Genomic DNA, 20619 nt, shown 5'->3' on the forward strand with positions numbered 1-20619 from the left:
GCGTTTCTGGAAAGTCATATTTGGGTGCGTTTCTGGAAAGTCATATTTGGGTGTGTTTTGGAAAGTCATATTTGGGTGTGTTTTTGGGAAGTCAAATGTGGGTGTGTTTTTCATTTAACTTTTGACCCTTAATTTCTTAATTCTCTGATTGACCCTCCCAGGTACAACTCAGGTCCTTCCTTTCTTCTATCTCCCTTTCTACCTGCGGTGTTACCCAGGTGTCTAACCTCTCACCCTGGCTTTTCAACCAATACCTGGCAACTCTTGCCTACTGCATTTCCATGTTCTGCTCAAATTTCCAATGCTATGCCGATGACACCCAACTCATTTTCAGGCTTCCCTCAGCCACCTCTTCTCCTTCCCTCATCTCTGATTGCCTAATTGCCATTCAAAATTGGTGTGCCGCCAACGACCTTTGTCTAAATGCCAACAAGACCGATATCCTCCTCACAGGTACACATTCACCTTGACCATCCTTTCCCCTCACTCTCTGGCTGGCCTCCCTTGGCCCTCCTCCTACCCCTAACTGTGAAGCCAAAAACCTTGGGGTCATCTTTGACGCCACACTTTCCTTTTCCGCACACATCTCTGACCTCTCTAAAAAGTCAAACTTCTTACTGCACCTTCTCAGAGGTACTCTGCCTTTCCTCTCCTTCCCTCTGAAGCTTACTGTCTCCCAAGCTCTGGTTCTCTCTATGTTGGACTACTGTAACAGCTTCTTTCTAAATCTACATGCCTTCAGCCTCCGCCCTTCGCAACTAATCCAGAACAGGACTGCGAGATTTGTCCTTGGCCTCAAGCCCTGGGATCGTATCTCTCCAGCTCTGAAATGCCACCATTGGCTCCCAGTGGATGCAAGGATTACATTTAAAACCCTCTGCATTGTCCACAAGGCTTTCTGGGGCCTGGGTCCAAAATACCTTCAACTATCCCTCTGTAAATACCTCCCCTCTCGAGCCCTTCGCCCCTCTACTTCAAACTCCCTCAGGGTCAGTTGTTTTTCAAAGAAACGAGCTGGGGTAGATCTCCATCTTCGGCTGGGTCCTCCCTTTCGAACAGCCTCCCTGCCACCTTGAAACTTGAGAACCATCTCCGGAAGTACCTCAAGACCTTCCTCTTTGTTTCTGCCTTTGCCCCTCTTCGCCCCTGCTGATCTGTGTTTTCCCTGGCACTGTGCACCTGGCCGCCCCATGTCCTTCGGGCCCAGGTACCTGCTCACCCTGCCACCCTCCTGCACTGCCTCCGGGCCCACACTTGCACTGGGGTCTGTATCTGTACTCATACAGTCCCCCACCCACTTCTCTTCTGCACTTATCTGCTTAACCCAGCACTTGCCACTCGCTGGCTGCACTACCACCTATATGGATTTATTTATTTTACTTATTTATTTATTATGTTCTCTCCTCTGTTCCGCACTTTCCACCTCTCCCCCTTGCACTTTCCCCCTTTTCCCTTTACCATGCACTTGCGCGTTCTTAATGTCATTGGGCCTTGTAAGACCGTTGTTGTGTTCTCCTCTGTTCCCCTCCCTATGGCTGGTCGCGCTCTGAATCACTTGTGTATGAGCGCAGTATAAATAAAATATATCATATACTAATTAATGTCTACGATCCACTGAATTACGTGGCAACTAAAAATAATACAGCAATAGTGAAAAGAATTCTCCAAAACACTAACAATAACAAACCAGTGATTGTGCTGGGTGATTTTAATGCTAGAATGAATTCCCCTTCCGATTGTCCATTTATCCAAAGGGAATCTGGACCCCCGATTACTTCAAAAACTGATAGGCAAGGCAAAACCTGGATTAAGCTGTTTAACCTTTGCAATTTCTCTATGCCTAATGGTAATTACAAAGGTGACCCAGTAAAAGCATATACCAAAATTAGTTGAAAAAGTGCTTCTACGATTGATTGCGTGTTTCTCAATGAAGCAGGACTGAATTTTGCAAATTATGTGGCCATAATACACTGTGAAGAAAGTGATCACCTTCTGCTGTGTGCATTCTTAGATGCATGCGAGAGCAAGAGCAAGTTCAACTAAATGGTGATATCTTTCTTAATGCTGGTACAAATTGAATATGCTGGAACCCAATAATCTTAGAGAAAGCATGAATGAAATCCCTTCTCTGTTTTATCGATCATTGGCTTTATACAACTGAAATGAAGGGTAAAACCATGCCAATCGATTTCTCTAACATAACCAAATCAATCAGAACGGTCACGTAAAAAAACCTATATATAAGACACCGAGTGAAAGATGGAACAGACCCCAAACTAAGTATCTACAGTATGATCATAGCATCCAAATAGCAAAAAACCCATTACGAAATGACATTGCAAAAGCAGCAAAAAATGAGAGGCATAATACACTACAGAATGACATTCTGTACATTATCAAAAATCTTAAAATTAAATATCGTAGCTGGCTGCGTAGACATAAAACTAAAAATAAATACGAGCTTTGGATGCAGCTAGCACATCATGCTAAGACCAATAATAACACTGGGATTTGGACCACTCAGAGGGGCAGCTAAGAAAAACTTGCCGATTAACAACTCGCCGCAAGAGAGTTGGCGTTGCCATATCAAGAACACACTGGGGCCACTCTACCTCGAGACAAAGAACATACAGTAGATAAAGCAAGATGGATTTGTAATTTATCCACTGATAATATTTCGCTGATGATAACAAAATTACCTACATCACGTGCAATAGGCCCTGATGGCACATGCAATGCTCTTCTCAAGCTCTCCCCTCACAATTGGGACAATGCCCTTTATCCCCTATTAAATGGAATATGTTCTAGTGAAATGGTACCAGACTCTTGGAAAGAGTACCATTCTCCCTGTGTACAAAAAAGATTGTTGAAACTTCCATCTAATTATCGCATGCTGGTCATGTTGGATATTCCGGCGAAAATGTTTGCATGTGTACTTCTCAATGAGCTGAACCAATGGATCAATGATCACCAGATTCTACCATCTAACCAAACAGGCTTTCAAGCAAAATCAAGCACCAGCCACAATTTACTATATTTGACCCCGTCCACTGAATACGCTTGTGAAAGACAAAAACTTCCGGTGTATGGGGCATTCATTGATTTTAGCGCTGCCTTTGACACCGTCATGAGGAATAAACTACGGAACAAACTAGTGAAATTGAATATTCCTCATGGCCTATTACACATGATTCAGCTGATTTACTGTGATACCAAGGTCTCAGTAAGAACCAACGAAGAGGACCAAATATCTGAGCCCTTTCCTACAGATCGTGGAATTAAACAGGGTTGCATTCTCAAAGCTACCTTGTTTAATCTCCATCTGGCCGACTTGGCAGAGGCGCTACGACTAGTGGAAGCTCGCCCAGTAAAACTCAGTGTACTTAAATACAGCTGGTTAGGATCCGCGGATGACCTTCTGCTTTTGGATTACACTCCCAAAGGCATCCAAGGCTTACTGGTTGCCCTGGGAGAGGTATGCCAACAGCAATGGTCTCCGCATAAATATTGAAAAAACAAAGATAGTAGCATTTCTAGGTAAAACTAAGAGTAAAAAGGCAACCAATCAAAATGGAAACTTGATGATAAAGTGGTTGAATGTCTAGAGTGCTATAAATCCCTATGAATATTGATTGACAAGCTGAGTTGGTCTCAGCAATGGACAGCGAATAAGGCTAACTGCAAGAGAATCGCATACACCTTGAGCAATTTCATAGGAAAACAAGGGTGTTGTGCTCCATTAAAACCATTTACTACTCGATTCCTCTAAAAAAGTCCCCCTGTACGGTCATGGAGTGGACTTATGGGGATTCAATTTTCAAACAGAACTCAGACTCAAGGCGAAGATATTGCGACTACTATTCAGGATATTGTCTACTGAAAATATTCTACTGGAGTTTGCCCTCTTGAAAGTAACAGGAGTAATTGACCATAAAACGGTGATGGGATATGAGAAATTGCGACAGCTTGGGAATGGAACAATAATGGGAGAACTCATGACTGCCTTTATGGGAATCGACAATCACACAACACTTGGATGGCTACATGAAATGCATAGAAGATGGGTAAAAAATAAAATTTGGAGTTGATACTCTGTACCCAGATGATGCTAAAAAAGAACAAAGGACATGATGAAAAATCGGGATCAAGAAAATAACATGGTCAAATTAGCATTTGATGTCAATAGTGGCCCCTTTATATCATACTGGTTGGACCGAACCACAAAGCCGAAATACATTGATGCTCACCCTAAAAGAACGATAATACGCAACTACTTGCTCTTTAAATTCAACCGCTCCAAGGTCCTGGAAATAGTGGGTGCAAAGATGAGAATCGCTCATACTGCGTGATGAGCGATATTGCCATTTGTGTGGGAAGATCACTATGGGAAGATCACTATTGAAACGGCCGAGCACATTTTTGTGATTGCAATAGCCTGTTTTGAGAGATAATTTTATTTGTGCATATTCAAATACGTTAGTTGATGAAACTTCACTGTGGGTCCGATTGATGGGATGAAATGATTCAAATTGAATACATCATATGATGAAATGTTATGCAGAATGTATGAAGATTTTAGAATTAACTAATGATTAATGTAAATATGTTTTAGTGACCAGGTTGTATTTTTATCAATAATGAATTGTAACAGTCCAGGACCCATGAATGTATTATGTTTGTAAATCTGTGTTTTATACAAAGTCAATGTTGGCTATATGTATAATAAATACATTAAATACATAAATAAATAACTAAGAATCGTGGTTTGCAAGCAGATTCAAGTAAATAAGGAATGTACAGATTTCTGGCAGTCACACCTTTTTGGGTAGTGTGGTGAACCAGAAGGAGGCTTAGGACGCAAATTGTACGTTTGCATGTTCTTTCATTAAACAAAGAAATATAATGCCTAGAGTACCCTATCACTAGGTTTTCCCTACCTAACCAAACTAGATGAGGGTGCTAGTCAGTCGTTGGGAGTCAAACAAAAACGTCCTCCATCCAAGACTCTAAACCTATCTGGCCATGCCACTTGGAAATAATAACTCCCCTCTAGCCGGGCCCCTCGGCTTTCTCTCCAGGTTTCACAAACAATTGTGTTCCGAGTATATCTGGGTTTGCCCACCCTCCCGGATGAGCTTCTGGAGTTCTTGATAGATATTTGTACACTGGGTCTTTGGGAGCTAATGGCCAGCTCTAGATTCTCTCAAGTTTCCCTCATAGTGGTTGTCTCTTCCCCTGTCACTTAATGTATATCCTTCTGACTTTTGTGTGCACCCCTCCACTTGTTTGGACTTTCTTCCAACCTTTGCCTTGTTATGATAGTCTCCCTCCTGGGGACTTTCCTCAGGTTTTACATTCAAGTGTCTTATAGTTTTGTAACTGGGATTTGAACTTCACTTCATGACTTTGTCAAGGTCCTTCATCAAGGATTGCCAGTGTTCATCACATGTTATTTTAAACAACTCACTCGGAGTCTCTTCATATAGAGCTTCCTCTCTTTTCAAGCTTTCACTCATTATTGCTGGTTTATAGTTCATACAGTCCCCATTGCCTCAGTTAGCTTGGTCCGATTCTGCGCACTCAGCACTGGGACGTATCTGGCTTCCTCGTCATCCACCTTGCGTTTCTCACTTCTCCCATAAACTCCCTTTTCTAGCTCTGTTAATCCTCGGTATTCGGCATAGCTTTTCCGGTGGGAGGTTCCGTTCCGTTCCTCCAGCTAAGTCTGGCATCAGCGTTGTTGTCTGGGTCCCCGACCCACCACAACCCATTCGTGGTCACGCCACCTCTCTCGACCATCTCCTGAGCTCCGTCCGTGCAACGGTTTACCCACAGCTTACAACGCAGAACCTTTGGCTTCCTTATTCAGCGTTCTCCTGCTCTCAGGCTCTCGCTAGCTCTGCACAGCTATATCCCACTAATGCGGACATACATCAGAGGGCTTCTACTGCATACACATCTCTCTACTCTGCCATGATTCAATCATTTCTTTTACGGGCGGATTTGCATTCCACATGGCATTGCGTTTCTCTTCAGATATTGTAGCCAGTCCATCATTACCTGAAGCCAATAAAAAGGGAAACCACTTTAGTGTTGTTTACAGACAGTCCCATATATTCAGTAACAGGAGTCCTTGTCCCCTAAAGGGGAATCACTCCCAGTGAGGTCACACTTGCCCAGACCCCAAGGGAGCATCTTTGGTAAGTGGGCTCACCTCCCTAGCCTCAAAGGGGGTGGCTTCCCTCTGGGGAGAAGGGATGAATACTCTCAATTCGTCACAGTAGGGATTAGCAAAAAAAACAGCACATTAAGTGGACACAAATTAATACAATTCCACAGTTGACGATGTTCAACTTTCTTTCCTTTTAGTGAACCAAGGGGTCAGCACAAAGTATAGCGTTGAGACAATCATCCACCTTGAAAACAATGCATGGTAGGCACAAAACCATTCTTTTTTACGATTATCTTGACATATTTGGCTCACATGCATCTCTCTGCCACCTCCTGCAGACATGTGTGAACCACACATGTATGAACAATTGTGGCAGGCAGAAGCACGAATTTTGTGAACTGTATGAACCGTAGATGTATTAAAAAAGTATGTATACACTGTAAAAGCATAAATGAAGTTACTCACTGTAGCGACTACTGTACTTCTAGTGCATAGTCCCCTTTCCTACATACTTACAGGGGTTTTCGCCAGGTTGGGATAAGAATGGAGTCTTTACCACAGCAAAGTGTGCTTGCCATTTAAATTGGCATGCAGAGGCATGGTAACAGGTACATGTGTGCAGTGCTACCCATTGTCTCCATCCAACACTCTTTTCCCTCAGCCAGCAAGAGGACCGAGAGGGACTTACTAAATCTTCACAGGGATCGAGGGCAGGCACATTGAGGAAATGGGACTATGGACAAGGAGTAGTCACTAGGGTGTGTACCTTTTCATTACTCCTTCATACCAACCTTTTCTGACATTTTTGAAATGCCACAGCTGTCCCTTTGGACCTAGTCAAGTGTGCATGCAACCCCTTTGTCAGACAATTGCCCTGCAGCATGTAGCGGCACTCTATGCAGGAGACTATCCAATGAGCAAGTGTTGCCTTGCCTGCTTGGCCACCAGGGTGCAAACCCGAAGAGCTTTGGGTTCTAGTCCACTCCAGACAGAACATGAGGGCTCAGCGGATGTGCAGACAATGACAACTACTGTAGGCCCCTGACAGCAAGTCCAGAAAAAACAGGTAGAACTATCTCCTGATTAATGTAAACATTTGTTACAACCTTCAGAAGAAACAAGGCGTTCCTTTCAAATCAACAATATTTCTGAGGAAAATGGTGTACAGTCCTGATTCCGAAAGTGCCTGTATCTTGCTCCTTCTACAAGCCAAGGTGACAACCACCAAGAAACCTACCACAAGACCAGGCCAATATCTGCTGAGGCCACTGGTTCAAAAGGGTTAAGTCAGACCCTCATTAAGAGCCCATGGGCCAGGATTTTCCCTTTGATGGAAAAAAGTGGAAAAGAGCAGAGAAATGAGGGGGTGTGGCCGAAATCTAAAGCAACCAAATGCACAGTCTCTTTAATGGATAGTAAATCCATGTGAAATCATAGGCAAACATTGTACGAAACAACAAATGTGTGCTGGGGGAAATGTTGAAGCATCTCCTAGTCCTGAAACCATTACAAAGCAGCAGAGTTCTTTGTGATAATTCAGCTTTGGACTTTGTGGCCTCCCAGTCTTACTTTGCCGTGCCCCCTCAGATGGTCCTGTCACTTTCGCAATACTTTAATGAATGAACACAGACGCCGTCATCAAGCAGAGCTCTGGAATCGCTGCCGGCCAAGTGACAGATTGAGCAGCATGAGGCCGTCTGGAAACTGGCGATTCGGAAGGTGAGGAGTCGACCGTGATCCCCATAAAGTTATCTATGGATGGCTTTGCTGCTGTGACATGGGGGGCACTGGGTTTGGGGGGGTGGGGTTTAGGGAAGTCTGGAACATGCACTCAGGGGCTAGGTCTGGTTTCCAGGACCAGCATCGTCCTTTGGGGGAGCGCAGCTAAGATCAGGGAGTACTGCAGGGCTTCAAACAAGGAGCATTGTGGACTGATGAATGCCACCATAATTCAAGATTAGGTGTGAGAGAAGGTCATGGAGCCCCAGACCATAGGAGAGAGGGTGAGAGAGTCAACCTTCCATACTTCTGCCCCTTTAAGCATGTACATTCCAGCCATTGACAAACGTACTGTGTGCAAATGAATAAAATTATAAATTGCATGTTTAGGGGTTTGTGTAGGGGAGCGATGTTTGCAAATGTGTTCCCGCTGAGTTTTTACTTGAGCATGGATTCGCCGGATTTCAACAGGTACTGATCAGAAGTGATGTGGTTAGGTTTTTTTGGGCTAACTGATACACACATGGTGTGATAGAAAGCTGAATGAAGGAAGGCAATGACGAGAACATTGTTGGCATAAGATTCTTCAGTACAACAGTCAGATGGCTCGAAAGGCCAGTAGAGAGCAGTAACACAGAGTAACTGCTACAAAAGCTTGCAACCATTGACACAAATTCTAACAGTTGCAGAAGCATTACAAGTAGGTGATTATATAGAAGGGCTAATAATTGGACATCTGAGGAGGGCTATACAGGCCTCTCACAGCACTAAAAGAAAAAGTTGTATTTGTGCCAACTGAGGAGTCCCATTTACTAAGACTCACAGAAGGTGTCCGGAAGAATAATAGCAATTGAATAACACATGACAGCCACTGAGGAGTCAGTATAGAGATTGCAGGCACAGATACATATTCTAACGCAACTAATTTGTCGTTAAGATGAACATGCCGATGTTGCAGAGGGCAGAGAAAGACATGACAAGATTAGAGTAGTGAAGATACAGGACAATTGACATGGTCGCAGTCTGGAAGATTTACGAATGGCTATGGCAGCTGATCACTTCAGGCTAACTTTACAAGTGCTTCATCGTAGAAACAGCTCATTGAGTGCTGGTAAAAAAAAAAAAAACTCAAGGTGTGGCTACTACAGCCATCATCTTGCTGTTCCTAATTTACAGCGGTAAGGACACAATACTTGGGGTTGCCAGTGAAAATGGCCCCTTTCACTCTAAGCGCCATCAAAATCGGTCTGTACCAGAAGCTCCCAACATAATTCAAAAAGGCCCAAGATATGGTCGCTCTCAATGAAGTATATGCTACAGGTATCGATGGAATGGGCTGTGATGGGGTAGGGAGGGAGGAATACACCGGCAGGTTGGGGTTACTCCAGAGGGGTGGGAGGATGGCCGATAAGTAGTCCTCTGTACCCTGGTTTCCTGTTTGAATATGTACTGTGTTTTAGTAGTCATGTAAACCGTACTGAATGTTCTTTGTGTATACCTAAACTCGAATAAACAAATGTAAAGTATATGCTACATGAGGCACAAAACTGGGTGGAGAGACGAGTCAGAAAAGTAGTCCAAGAATCGCAGAACTTCTATTCCTGAGAGGGAGTTCAAAAGGAGAGTTATCCATCAGAAAGTGTATAAGCCATTTAGGAACCGCCTTGTTTGTCACAGGGCATGGCGATCTTAGAGGAGCAAGGCACAACACAACCGTAAAAGTAGATGGCAGGTGAATTTATTAAATATATGGCTGTGTTTCAGACCTGAAGTAAGAAGAATCCTAAGAAGGGGGCTTCATATATTATTCCCTGGATAAATGTTAGCTGCCCCTGTTGAATGTGCCGATTGATAAATACGTTTCTTAGCTGAGGTGATTTGTAGGGGAAGCCTTCAGTTACAGAATTGGTAACACTTTGATATAGTTATTTTGTGTTTTTTCTTCATTTCTTCACTGCTTTTGTCAATCAACCCTGAACACGCAGGTCACCCATAAATGACTACCTGTGGTTGGGGACCGTTGTAATTTGCGGTTATGGGGCGGAGGATGGAATACAGTGAAGGCCACTACGATGGGAGCAAATGTACAGGATATTCCAATTTAGTCTATTTCCGTCAGGGAGGGGTAGTTATGGAAAAGCTGGGCTGGGATTTTGCAGATTTGTTAGGTCGTAGACAATTCGATTGTTTGGCAGCAGCAAGTAAGTGAAACGTACATCAAGACCTTACAGTTTGTACATTTGGAGGATAGAGGGTCGGGGAGGCCTCTTGGCTCCTGACTCAATACGCTATTGAAGCCTTCATGGCTCCTTGCACAGCGTTAAGGTAATGACAATATGGAAGCTGGCTAAGTGACAGTCCTTCAATGCAAGTGTATCTTGATAGAATTGCTCCGGGAAATTCATGTATTGCATTCGGACTGTGATATCTTAAAAACAACATGAAAGGGCTGTGTGGTGGTAAGATGTTTCTCCGGAGGGGCATGAAGTGTACCCATCTAGATGGCAGTGGGTGTTACCTTTAAAAGCGTAGCCACAGGTTACGATGAGAATGGTTGGTTTGCCTGGGTTTTTGGGCAATTCAATGTCAGAGATTGGCTTTGTTAATACTTATGGCCCAAATATTCCACACAAGAATTATTTTGCTGAATTAGCAACAGTGTTGCATGGGTATACTCACTGTACAATTATATGTCGAAGGTACCTGAATGTCAGTCACTTCCGAAGTGGGAAGAGAGGGACATTCATTCTGCAAGGAATCCTCTGGGAATTGAACATGGTAGATATATGGAGGGCGAAACACCCAGAGGATAGGGACCACTATTAATTTGTTTTACCTCTCATAAGATTTACACAAAGTGACCTGATACTGGTATGTCTCGGAGGAAGAGAACCAGAGCAAGCGCAAAGCCTGAGAGCATTACCCTGCAAACCCAGAGGTAACAGGCAGGAGAAACAGGATGCTGCTGGGAGATCGCTATAAAGCGGGGTGATCTCGTCCCAGTGAAAATCGATGAGTCAGTAAAGATTAGTGGACCAGTGCTACGACAACAAAGAGGATAACAAACAAGCCTGAAGGAGAAGGCATTAAGACTTGGGCCCAAATATCCTGGGAAGAGGGGGGAAAGGCCCCAGAGATTAAGATATCAAGAGTGAAAGAGGGGGATAATCAAGTCTCAACAATCTATATCTGACCTGGGAAAATCTGGGTTACAAGAGTTAGCAAGACATACAAGCCTGGGTAAAAGTATAAGAAAGAGCGATATAAAGGACTTCCAAAAAACTACCAGGAAAGGAGAGATAAAATCCAAGAACATTGTAAAATAACTAAAAGAACTAATCCAGAAGGTGGAAAGAGATATTTATAAAAGGTTCCCTGTTAACGAGAACTTTGGAATAAAGAAGAGACATTTTCCATCAGACAAAACTAGGAGAGGGGAGACACTTTATTTGAAAGGTTGCAGTTATTGGTCATACAAATTGAGCCAAACTCTGGTGTTGTAAATAAATAGATGCAAAAATGGGAGTGTTCAAAACAATATTTTTTTATTATTTAACAAATCTTCCTGTCAATCTATCATCTTTGTTCAATAGTTCTTATTGTTCTTGAAAGTGACTTTCTGTCCTTTCCTCAAGGAAGAAAGATCCTTAGTTTGTTGATATCCTTTCTCAGTAATCCTCTTGTTATTTTTAGTTTTATTTGAAAAGGTAGACTCCTTGTCCTTTTTGGTTTTGATTGAAGATTAGATTTGTGTGGTTAGATCTAGTACCGACCCGGTTTCAGGGTGCAGCAAAGTACTTTGCAAAGAGCAATTATCATAGCAATAACATCTTTAAAACAAGGAGGTGCATTTGTTTGGGATAAAGTTAACAAAATTGATCAAAAATGCCCTGATTGCAAAGCAGGATTATGAAATCCTATTTTGAAAGTGCCTAAAAATATACACGGGACTGGCGGTGGGAAGTGCAGGAGAATGTGGCAATAGGGGTGGGGGGCATAAAAGCAAGAGTTACAAAAAACAATAAAAAAACACAACCTTGAATTTGTGGAAACGCAACAGTGTGCTATTTAGCGGCCAAGTTGAGACTGGATTGCTGAAACCAAATGTGATGAGGGAGTTTGCAGGGGAAAAAGTACAAGTACCTTGAACAATACTGGACTGAATATTTCCACCATTTTAAACATGTGCAATTTAGACCATTCTATATGAAGGGTTTGACTAGCTAGAAGGGCAGTTTTTGGTCCTGTGCTGAAGCCAGAATTAGAACTCAGGATTTTGCGTCCCTAACTATTTCAACTTGGGTTTGGGTTTGCCAATCATGAGAACTGGTACTTTAACATAACTAATCTACTTGAGGGATCAGGCTAAGGACCTACAGTATGAAAGGAAAATTCCATTGGACTATCAGGGCATTATAAGGTTATTTGCAGTTAGCCCTCCCAACCCAAGTCAAGAATGCACTCCAGACCTTACAAGAGTCAATCTGATCTATTTCCAGTCCCTGCAGTGTCTTTTCAATTATTTCAGCAGTAGCACCACACAGCAGAACCACAGATCGCCTTACAGAGTGAGATGTTGGCAAGGGTCCAATCATTACATTCACAATTTGGTCTTAAATGGAAAAAAGAAATACATTACTAAATATAAGCTGCACCAAAACAGAAGTAAAATCAAGAAGATGAGTAAGGCACCAGGAATGAGGCCAAACGCCACTGCAATTACAAAGCACTTCTGCAGGACGTGGGCAGAAATGCATTATATTACCATTCCAAGTTAGAAAGTGGCTTTGACTAGCTCAAAAAATTACATAATATTTCTCCAAGTTAAAATATCTGCCATGGAATGTGATCTCTCAGGAGGTTAGGTTTAACAATTTGACTTCCATATATAATATATAACATGAAAAAGCTGAGGTGAATGGGCCTAAACACATACTAGAGATGTTTGGCAATCTAAAAAGGATAGGTACATATGCTCTAAGCAGTGTGTTATATACAAAGCTGCCCTGCATACTGGAGAATTGCTATCACTAGTTGTAGTTTCAGTCCCCTTTGCTTGGCCATCGGGGGTCAGACTCTGCAAGACAACACACTATTTTTATGAGTAAGCTCATTCTGAATACTACTGCCCCAGAGTCAACCCAAATATTCCTGGATATATTGGCTGCCACTTGTCAGGCTATGTGATATGGGTACAGGTGGTAGACATGTACCTTAGGCAACCCGGAGAGTTAATCTGCAAGCTTGGATCGCACATGCATCCTTCAAATCGAGAGTTATGAAATTGTGGAAACATGAAATGCGTAACATGGGACTGTTCTGTGATTGACAGTCACCTCTACCGCAAATTTAAAGTGGTGGGTTTTAATTAAAACAAGTGAAAGAGGAGGTATTGATTTACTACAATTGAACCAATACACTAGATTATCATTGTTGCGTCAAAAGTCCAGGGCTGTAAATTTGGTAGCAGGTTGATCAGTAATTTGGCCACCTCAAAAATCACAGCTGAAATACTAGTCTGGCTTTTCATGATGCCACAAATATAAACACCTGCCTTGTGGTTGATAACTGCTTGTGTCCAATGCTCCCGGCTCCATCCCACCCTTACACCCGCCTTTCGCCTAAAAAGTAATTTTGGGTGGTGTGTGTCGGGGTAGTTACCCTACAAATGTTTATGAAAAAAGTAAAAGATGCAAGTTTAATTACTTTGGAAATGACAGTCTCCACGTATGGACCCCCAACAGCCGTCACTTGAGTTTCCTTTGGGTTTTCTGTATTATGCATGTATTGTGTGACTTTTTGCTTTTCCTAAATGTATTTTTTATGTTGCACTGTATGTGACTTTATACTTCCTTTTTCCTGGCCTATGAATCTACACAGACTCACCTCCGACTACAGTTTCTTTGCTTGTGTTTATGGTGCCAATACATGCATGTTGCCAGTACTTTATTTCTGTTTACTTCATGACGGAATCTGTATTTGGTTACTGCATTGATGCTTTACTATACACTTGGTTACAACATTGCCTGCTCACTGCGTTTTGTACTTTTACTTCATGATCTCTGTAAGTTGATTGGCTCCTGGATATTGCCTGCCTTTCGACCTATGTTCCTGGAGAGAGAGAGTGTGTGTGTGTGTGCGAGTGTGTCCGTCCAAGTATACGTATGTGCGGGCAGTTGTGGCGCTCCAGCCAGGATTCTGCCCTGACAAATGGACTCCATTCCCTCCAAAACCCAGCCAACCACCCTGAAAACTAAACCTGATCCCAGCCCAGACAACAGCTGCCAATTTTACAGCAAGTGTAATCTACAGCCCAAGATTGGCCGTTTCATCCCTTCCTGAGAACTTCCTCCCCTCCCTAGTAACGGCATCTTTTGTCCCTGTCTACGTTTGTCCACCTGTCCTAAACCCTGTAATTTCCCTTCCCCTTCCTGTCACCAAGCCTCCCTGGGCCCTGAGAACAGCAGAAAAACCAGGTAAACCTGTTCCCAGCCCAGCCAACAGCTGATTCAGGCTTTACAGCCAGAGAAATCTGCAGCCTAGGGCTGGCCCTTTCATCTCTTCCCAGGAACTCCCTCCCCACCCCAGTATTGCCCCTCCCTGTATTTGCCCACTTGTCCTACACCTTGTGATGTCCCTTCCCCTGGTCAACAATCCCCCATGAGTCCTGGGAACAGCTCAGAAACCAGTTGCCCCCTGTTGTGGTCATCAGCGGGCTACCGAGTGGGGGAGCGACAGCTGTGGAGCAAGAACCTGTCACTATGTGCGTTTGCCCACTAGTCCTACACCCTGCGATTTCCCTCTCCCTTTCTGTCACCAAGCGGTCTTGAGCCCTGGGAACAGCCCAGAAAACAGTTCCCCTTGTTTGTGCTCATCATGGGGGTGGGTGGGCTCTGGAGGTGGTGGGAGGAGCAACAGCATTGTAAGCATGTGGAAAGAGGACCTCAGGCTCTTTTTGGTTGCTGGCAATGGTGTGCTGAATGTGTGGGTTGTGGCATAGAAGCTGTGTAGGCTCTTTATCAGGTACCATTCTCCCTGTCTCCCCAACTCCTTCTCCCCATTTCCCTCCACTTGTTCTCCTTTCTCCCCAACCTGCTCTACGTTTCCACCAGTGGGCCTACTGGCCGCCCCTGCCACTACTATTCCCCCTCTCTTTCTTTCACCCCCTCCTTCGCTCTCTTTTGCACTCACTTTCTCTTTCTGACTATTTTCCCCGCCTTCTCTCTTCCTCATTTAATTTCTCTTTCTCTTGTTCCTTCTCTCCCCCTCCTCTTAGTCCTTACTCGCTCTACCAACCCCTTAACTTCCCTCTCCCAACATCTCCCCACCAGTAATTTATCTTGCTCTGCACTCACTCCCTCATCGCTTCTCTCTCACTCCCTCATCGCTTCTTTCTCCCTCTCTCATTGCTTCTCTCTCATTGCTTCTCTCTCTCTCTCTCATTGCTTCTCTCTCTCTCATTGCCTCGCTCTCTCTTTGCTTCTCTCTCTCTCATTGCCTCGCTCTCTCTCTGCTTCTCTCTCTCTCTCTCTCTCTCTCTCTCTCTCTCTCTCTCTCTCTCTCTCTCTCTCTCTCTCTCTCTCTCTCTCTCTCTCTCTCTCTCTCTCTCTCTCTCTCTCTCTCTCTCTCTCTCTCTCTCTCTCTCTCTCTCTCTCTCTCTCTCTCTCTCTCTCTCTCTCTCTCTCTCTCGCTCTCTCTCGTTGCTTCTCTCGCTCTCTCTCGTTGCTTCTCTCGCTCTCTCTCGTTGCTTCTCTCGCTCTCTCTCGTTGCTTCTCTCCCCCTCGTTGCTTCTCTCCCCCTCGTTGCTTCTCTCCCCCTCGTTGCTTCTCTCCCCCTCGTTGCTTTTCTCCCCCTCGTTGCTTCGCTCCCTCTCGTTGCTTCGCTCCCTCTCGTTGCTTCGCTCCCTCTCGTTGCTTCTCTCCCTCTCGTTGCTTCTCTCCCTCTCGTTGCTTCTCTCCCTCTCGTCGCTTCTCTCCCACTCGTCGCTTCTCTCTCCCACTCGTCGCTTCTCTCTCCCACTCGTCGCTTCTCTCCTCCCAGCAGCCTTCCCACTCCCTCTCTAACTCTTCCCTTCTTCCCTTGGTGTTCCTCCTCCCCCACCTGCATCCAAGGATACGCCACAGGCCCCCAGATCCATGAAGGTGGGTGTGCCTAGTCCGTGTGTCTGCCGTTGATGTTCTGCCTTGTGTCCACAGCCCTAAGCAGACAATCATCTGCGTCCAGTGTGCATAACAGCAATACCTCTACTTCTCTGCTAGTAATAACACTATTCCTGATTTCCGACCTGAACACACACACTGGTGCATTCATTGGTGTTCATCCTCTTTGGTGTAGCCTGCCGGTTATTGCCAAAGGGGGGACCCCAGTCCGCTTGCATAGACAATGCACCCTCACCAGGTGTGTTAATCCCCGGCCAAAAGTTGCGACACTGCCTGGGGTCTCCCATACAGCCTCCCCCATGTTGGGATGCCTTCAAGTTCACAATACTTCTAGATCAGTTAGTCAAAACAAATTTTACAGAATCAATGACTCCCTTAAATAATTTACAACGCAAAAGAGAAAAAGTAGGGCATACTCACAAATTGAAGCAGTTAACGTTTTTACAGCTAAAGTGACAAATGCAGTCTCTGTAAATAGATTAGTCACATAAATTGCGGTCATAATTACAAGTTAACCACCTAATGACATACCTCCCTTCCGAATACATACATTTACTTTGCACTCTAAAGTGCCTTCTTGCAGTGGAGCGCGTTACAAAAGCCAAGCCAAATAAATAGACACTTAGCTTGTGTTACTCACCATTTCCACACATGGATTAATCTGCAGTTCTTCCAGGTTGAACTGTAACCACACAGGTGATGGCTGTCGCAGCACGAAGCGCACAGAGCTGACCCGATTTACATCACCAAGCATCTTTTTGAATAAATGATAAAAACGATTAGAGAGGGGATTGGGTAACAATGAAGAAATCATGGTGAAATTTGAGGGAAAGGAAAGAAGTTGAAAAAAAGGAGGAGGTGCAGGAAATGAAAAATGAGAAACGTGGGTACCTGCAAGATGTCAGATTAAGCGCAACATGAAAGGAGATGGGGATGGCAGAAATAAGAGGGATTAGACAAAGTGTATAAACGAGAGAGAGAGAGAGAGAACAAAAACTTAGAGCCATCATATGAATTTGATCAATCTCTATCCCAAGGAGTCCAAACTCTTACTGTTGGTCCTGTTGTAAAGCACTATGTGGTTTAGTTACAAATACATGGATTGGAGTCCAGTTAGATTAACTAATTTAATTAAGACAGTGCCGATTGAAAATAGCCTACGACAATGCTGCATTTTAACAGTACTTACATGATCTTCCTGCTACAATGACTTCTAGATCCTTTCGACTTCTTACACGTCTTACATTCAAATAATAATGTACACAGATGATACTATTATTCTAGAGCGAACCGCAATTGGGCCTTGTTCAGATTTAAAATATACTGCACAGAAAATGTTTTGATCAAGAACAAACAAAAGGCGAAGATAGTTCTTCCAAAACACCAGCAACAAAGCAAATTGAATTGGATTTCGTTTGGGAAAAATCTTGAAATAATTAAGGAGCATAAATATTTTGAGTTTTATGTCAATAACATATATATGCGGATACAAATATAAAGGAATATTTGAAAGGGCAATTAATAGGACTAAAGCACTGAATAAGTTCATGCAAGCTCAGGGCCCAAAATGTGTTCATCATTAAAAGTTTATAAAGCTAAAATCTCACTTAGTCCTATACAGAGTTAAGTGTCTCCCAAACAAACTAATTATGAATCGTGAAAAAGGAGAGTAAAGTTTGGAAGTCTATTCTGCGCTTTCATCAATTCAAGCAATAAGATTAAAACTCTTTAGTTGGTAGGGTCCAAAAAGCAACGGGGAGTATTACCAGGCACTGGCAACAATTTTATAGATAAACTTCAAGGACTTTGAGAGTCCTGGTGTATTATGATTCAATTTCGGACCATAAAACAAACTTGGAAATCTTAAAGGTACATCTTTGGACAGTTGAAAACTAATTTTTTGGCATCCTGAACAGATACTAAAGCTTTAACAAATATTTGTAATGGGGTTAGTTTTTTCTTAGATAGGTCTTATGTACATAAACAAAAGCATCTGGAAGCTGTGCAATGCTCCAGTGAGCCCACATCCATATAAAGATATCTAATCAAGTTTTACAATGAAAGGACCCGAAGATACTATACTAGGTTTTAAGCACAGGGCTGGGTTAACTTGCCATAGGACAACAGAATATGTCCATTGTGTAAATTGCTGTGTAAAATGCTGCGCACAGTTTGCCTACTTGCCATGCTTCAACAATAGCTGGGAAATACTTTTGAAACCACTATTCCTAAAATATGGAGCATGACTAATTCAAGTCACTAATGAACTTTATATTTCGTTCCTGAACATTTCAATCTTTTAAATTGTTCATAGTTCGATACATTGATGAAGGAAGAAAGGTTATCTGATTAAGATGAAATGTAGAATTTTATTGAATATTAATAAATGTTGTAAAATGTATGTTTAAACTGTTTTTTGAACACTAAAGATGGATAAATGGTTATTTCAGTACTGTAATTTGAAAGTTTCCGTGCACAAGAAGCCTCTGCACATTACAGCACTACGTGAGAATGTTATATTTCAAGTAATCTGCCCTGCAATCCGCAAATGTAGTCAATGGGGGCAGGTACTAGTTTACCTTTCCCAGAAAAGTAAAATATAGCTTAATAGTCGAAAGAAGATATGTAACCCCTATTTCTATTTTGTTTACAGAGATCAAGAGAAAGGTACCGCTGTGGCTCAGTCTGTGGTCCGCTTAACAACCACTGCCCCATCTGTTTTAGTTCTACATCTTTCCATTTAAAGGTTAAAACTGAAATTCCCACATCCACGTTGGACTAGCTATTGAACTCCCAAAAGTAGCAGATTGAATAACAGTATTAACATTGTTCACAGCCACGAAGCAAATCACATCTCCATGTTGGTATGGCAGAAGCAATGTGAGCATGGTAGCTTCAAGAGCCCTTATGAATCTGGCGTGAGTACATTGCATGATCTAAACTATAACACAGAAGGCATACAGAACGTGAAACGCAGGAGATGCGACAGATGATATGAAGAGAAAGCCAAGGCAAAACTAGACTCTTTATAAAAGAAATATATCTGGCCTGTTTATAAAACATGTTTAAAAAAGACACTTGCAGTGGTAAAAATTGCCTTGTCTGTAACACAGTAGTAATCTGTATGGAGAGAAACTCTTCAGGAGGAAATGTTGAAGACCAATAAACCTAGTAATGTTAACAAGCTATTGCTCGCTTTTCTCACGTAACTGCACTGCGCAATCAAATCCTCATTTCTGGATTCCTGTAATGTACATGTAGTATTTGCCTTATATAAGTATAGGACTACAAATACCAGAAAGCAAAGTGATTCAAGTATTATAACTAGGACAAATGCAACAGCTTACATCAGACAAGGGATGACGTGAGATCATTTTGCACTCCCCTATAACTTTAAAAACCTAAAGCCTGTAAAACCGGTGACTTTGTCACAGTCTCGCCATTCTGACGCAGGTATGCAGCTCATTCTGCATGAGAGGAAATCTGCAGTTCACCATAACCAATATGTTTTTTTTCATCTTATAGAAGCAGTCACTGTGGAAATGAAATGCACAGCTTTGAATAGCTTGTTCTTTTTTCTTTTTTTGTTTATTGTATTCTGTTCAAAATTGCACAAACTATTATAGGGGGTGAGGTGGCTTGGATTTAAATTGCAAATAAATTATACATGAAATAAATGACAGGATGGTAATTGATAGCATACCAGAAAGATACCTTGCACAGCTCCACAGGCTCACACTTAAATAGGAATGCAATCTACTCCTCACTCGGCTATCCTGAGGGGGATGAGGTCAATTAAAACAGTTAGAGGGTGAGTGTTGGAGGGTGAGAAGTCTGTCCTCTCCTGTGCAACCTCGAGTGGTGCCTGGGGTAAAAACACGTTAGCTTAAAGCAATCTATACAAGGTTGAACGAGGACCAGGAAAAGGACAGGGCCAGAAAGGAAGAAAAAGGCCTGGGGAAGTCAAGGTCATGGAGCAGTAGGGGAAATGTCCCCAAAAGGCAGACAGGATCCAGGCCAAAAGTAAGGAGGGAATCCAGGAACCTACTCCCTACAGGGAAAGATTGAGAAGCGAGGAAGGGAGAAACGCTGATGCTTTTGAAGTCACTGCCATGACAATGAGGCCCAGTCTCGCGCCCTGTGTTGCTACAGGAAACCACCACCAGGAAATGGACTGCGCATGCAGGGAACCAGGAAGCTGGCTCTACACGCATGCATGCCATCCCCAATATGGCAGCACGCTGTATCGGCCGCCATCCCCAACATGGCAGAGCCCATTCAGGGACATGGCTGCATGCGTCAGCGTCGACCAAGCTCCAACCTGTAGAACGCCGTCAACCCAAGGTAAGTTCACAGCATCCATGGAAGTGGACGACACAAAATGCATTCTGTCCGTCAGATCTCTGGCCATCCAAGATGCGTAGAGGGGATACTCCGGTATGTAGCAAACAAGTCTGGGGAAAGGCCTAAAGTTGACCCAGACTCCTCAAAGTGGCATTCCTAGTCAGAGTTAAGTGGGTCTGCCCATGGAGTCTGCTACCTCGTTAAGCACCACTGCCAGCTGACTCA

The 20619-nt window shown here is 43.3% G+C and overlaps 1 protein-coding gene across 1 annotated transcript in view; it reads right to left on the bottom strand.

The window, feature by feature from the left end:
* Positions 1 to 20619, bottom strand: part of NICN1 (nicolin 1, tubulin polyglutamylase complex subunit) — a 333601-nt gene that overhangs the window by 109231 nt on the left and 203751 nt on the right. Inside the window, exon 4 of the mRNA XM_069644172.1 lies at positions 16691 to 16804. Within this exon, the coding sequence (XP_069500273.1) occupies positions 16691 to 16804 (114 nt within the window). The remainder of the gene's footprint in view (positions 1 to 16690; positions 16805 to 20619) is intronic.

Source organism: Ambystoma mexicanum, chromosome 2p, assembly GCF_040938575.1.
Source record: "Ambystoma mexicanum isolate Mex_15411 chromosome 2p, UKY_AmexF1_1, whole genome shotgun sequence".
In the NCBI taxonomy this organism is placed as follows: domain Eukaryota; kingdom Metazoa; phylum Chordata; class Amphibia; order Caudata; family Ambystomatidae; genus Ambystoma; species Ambystoma mexicanum.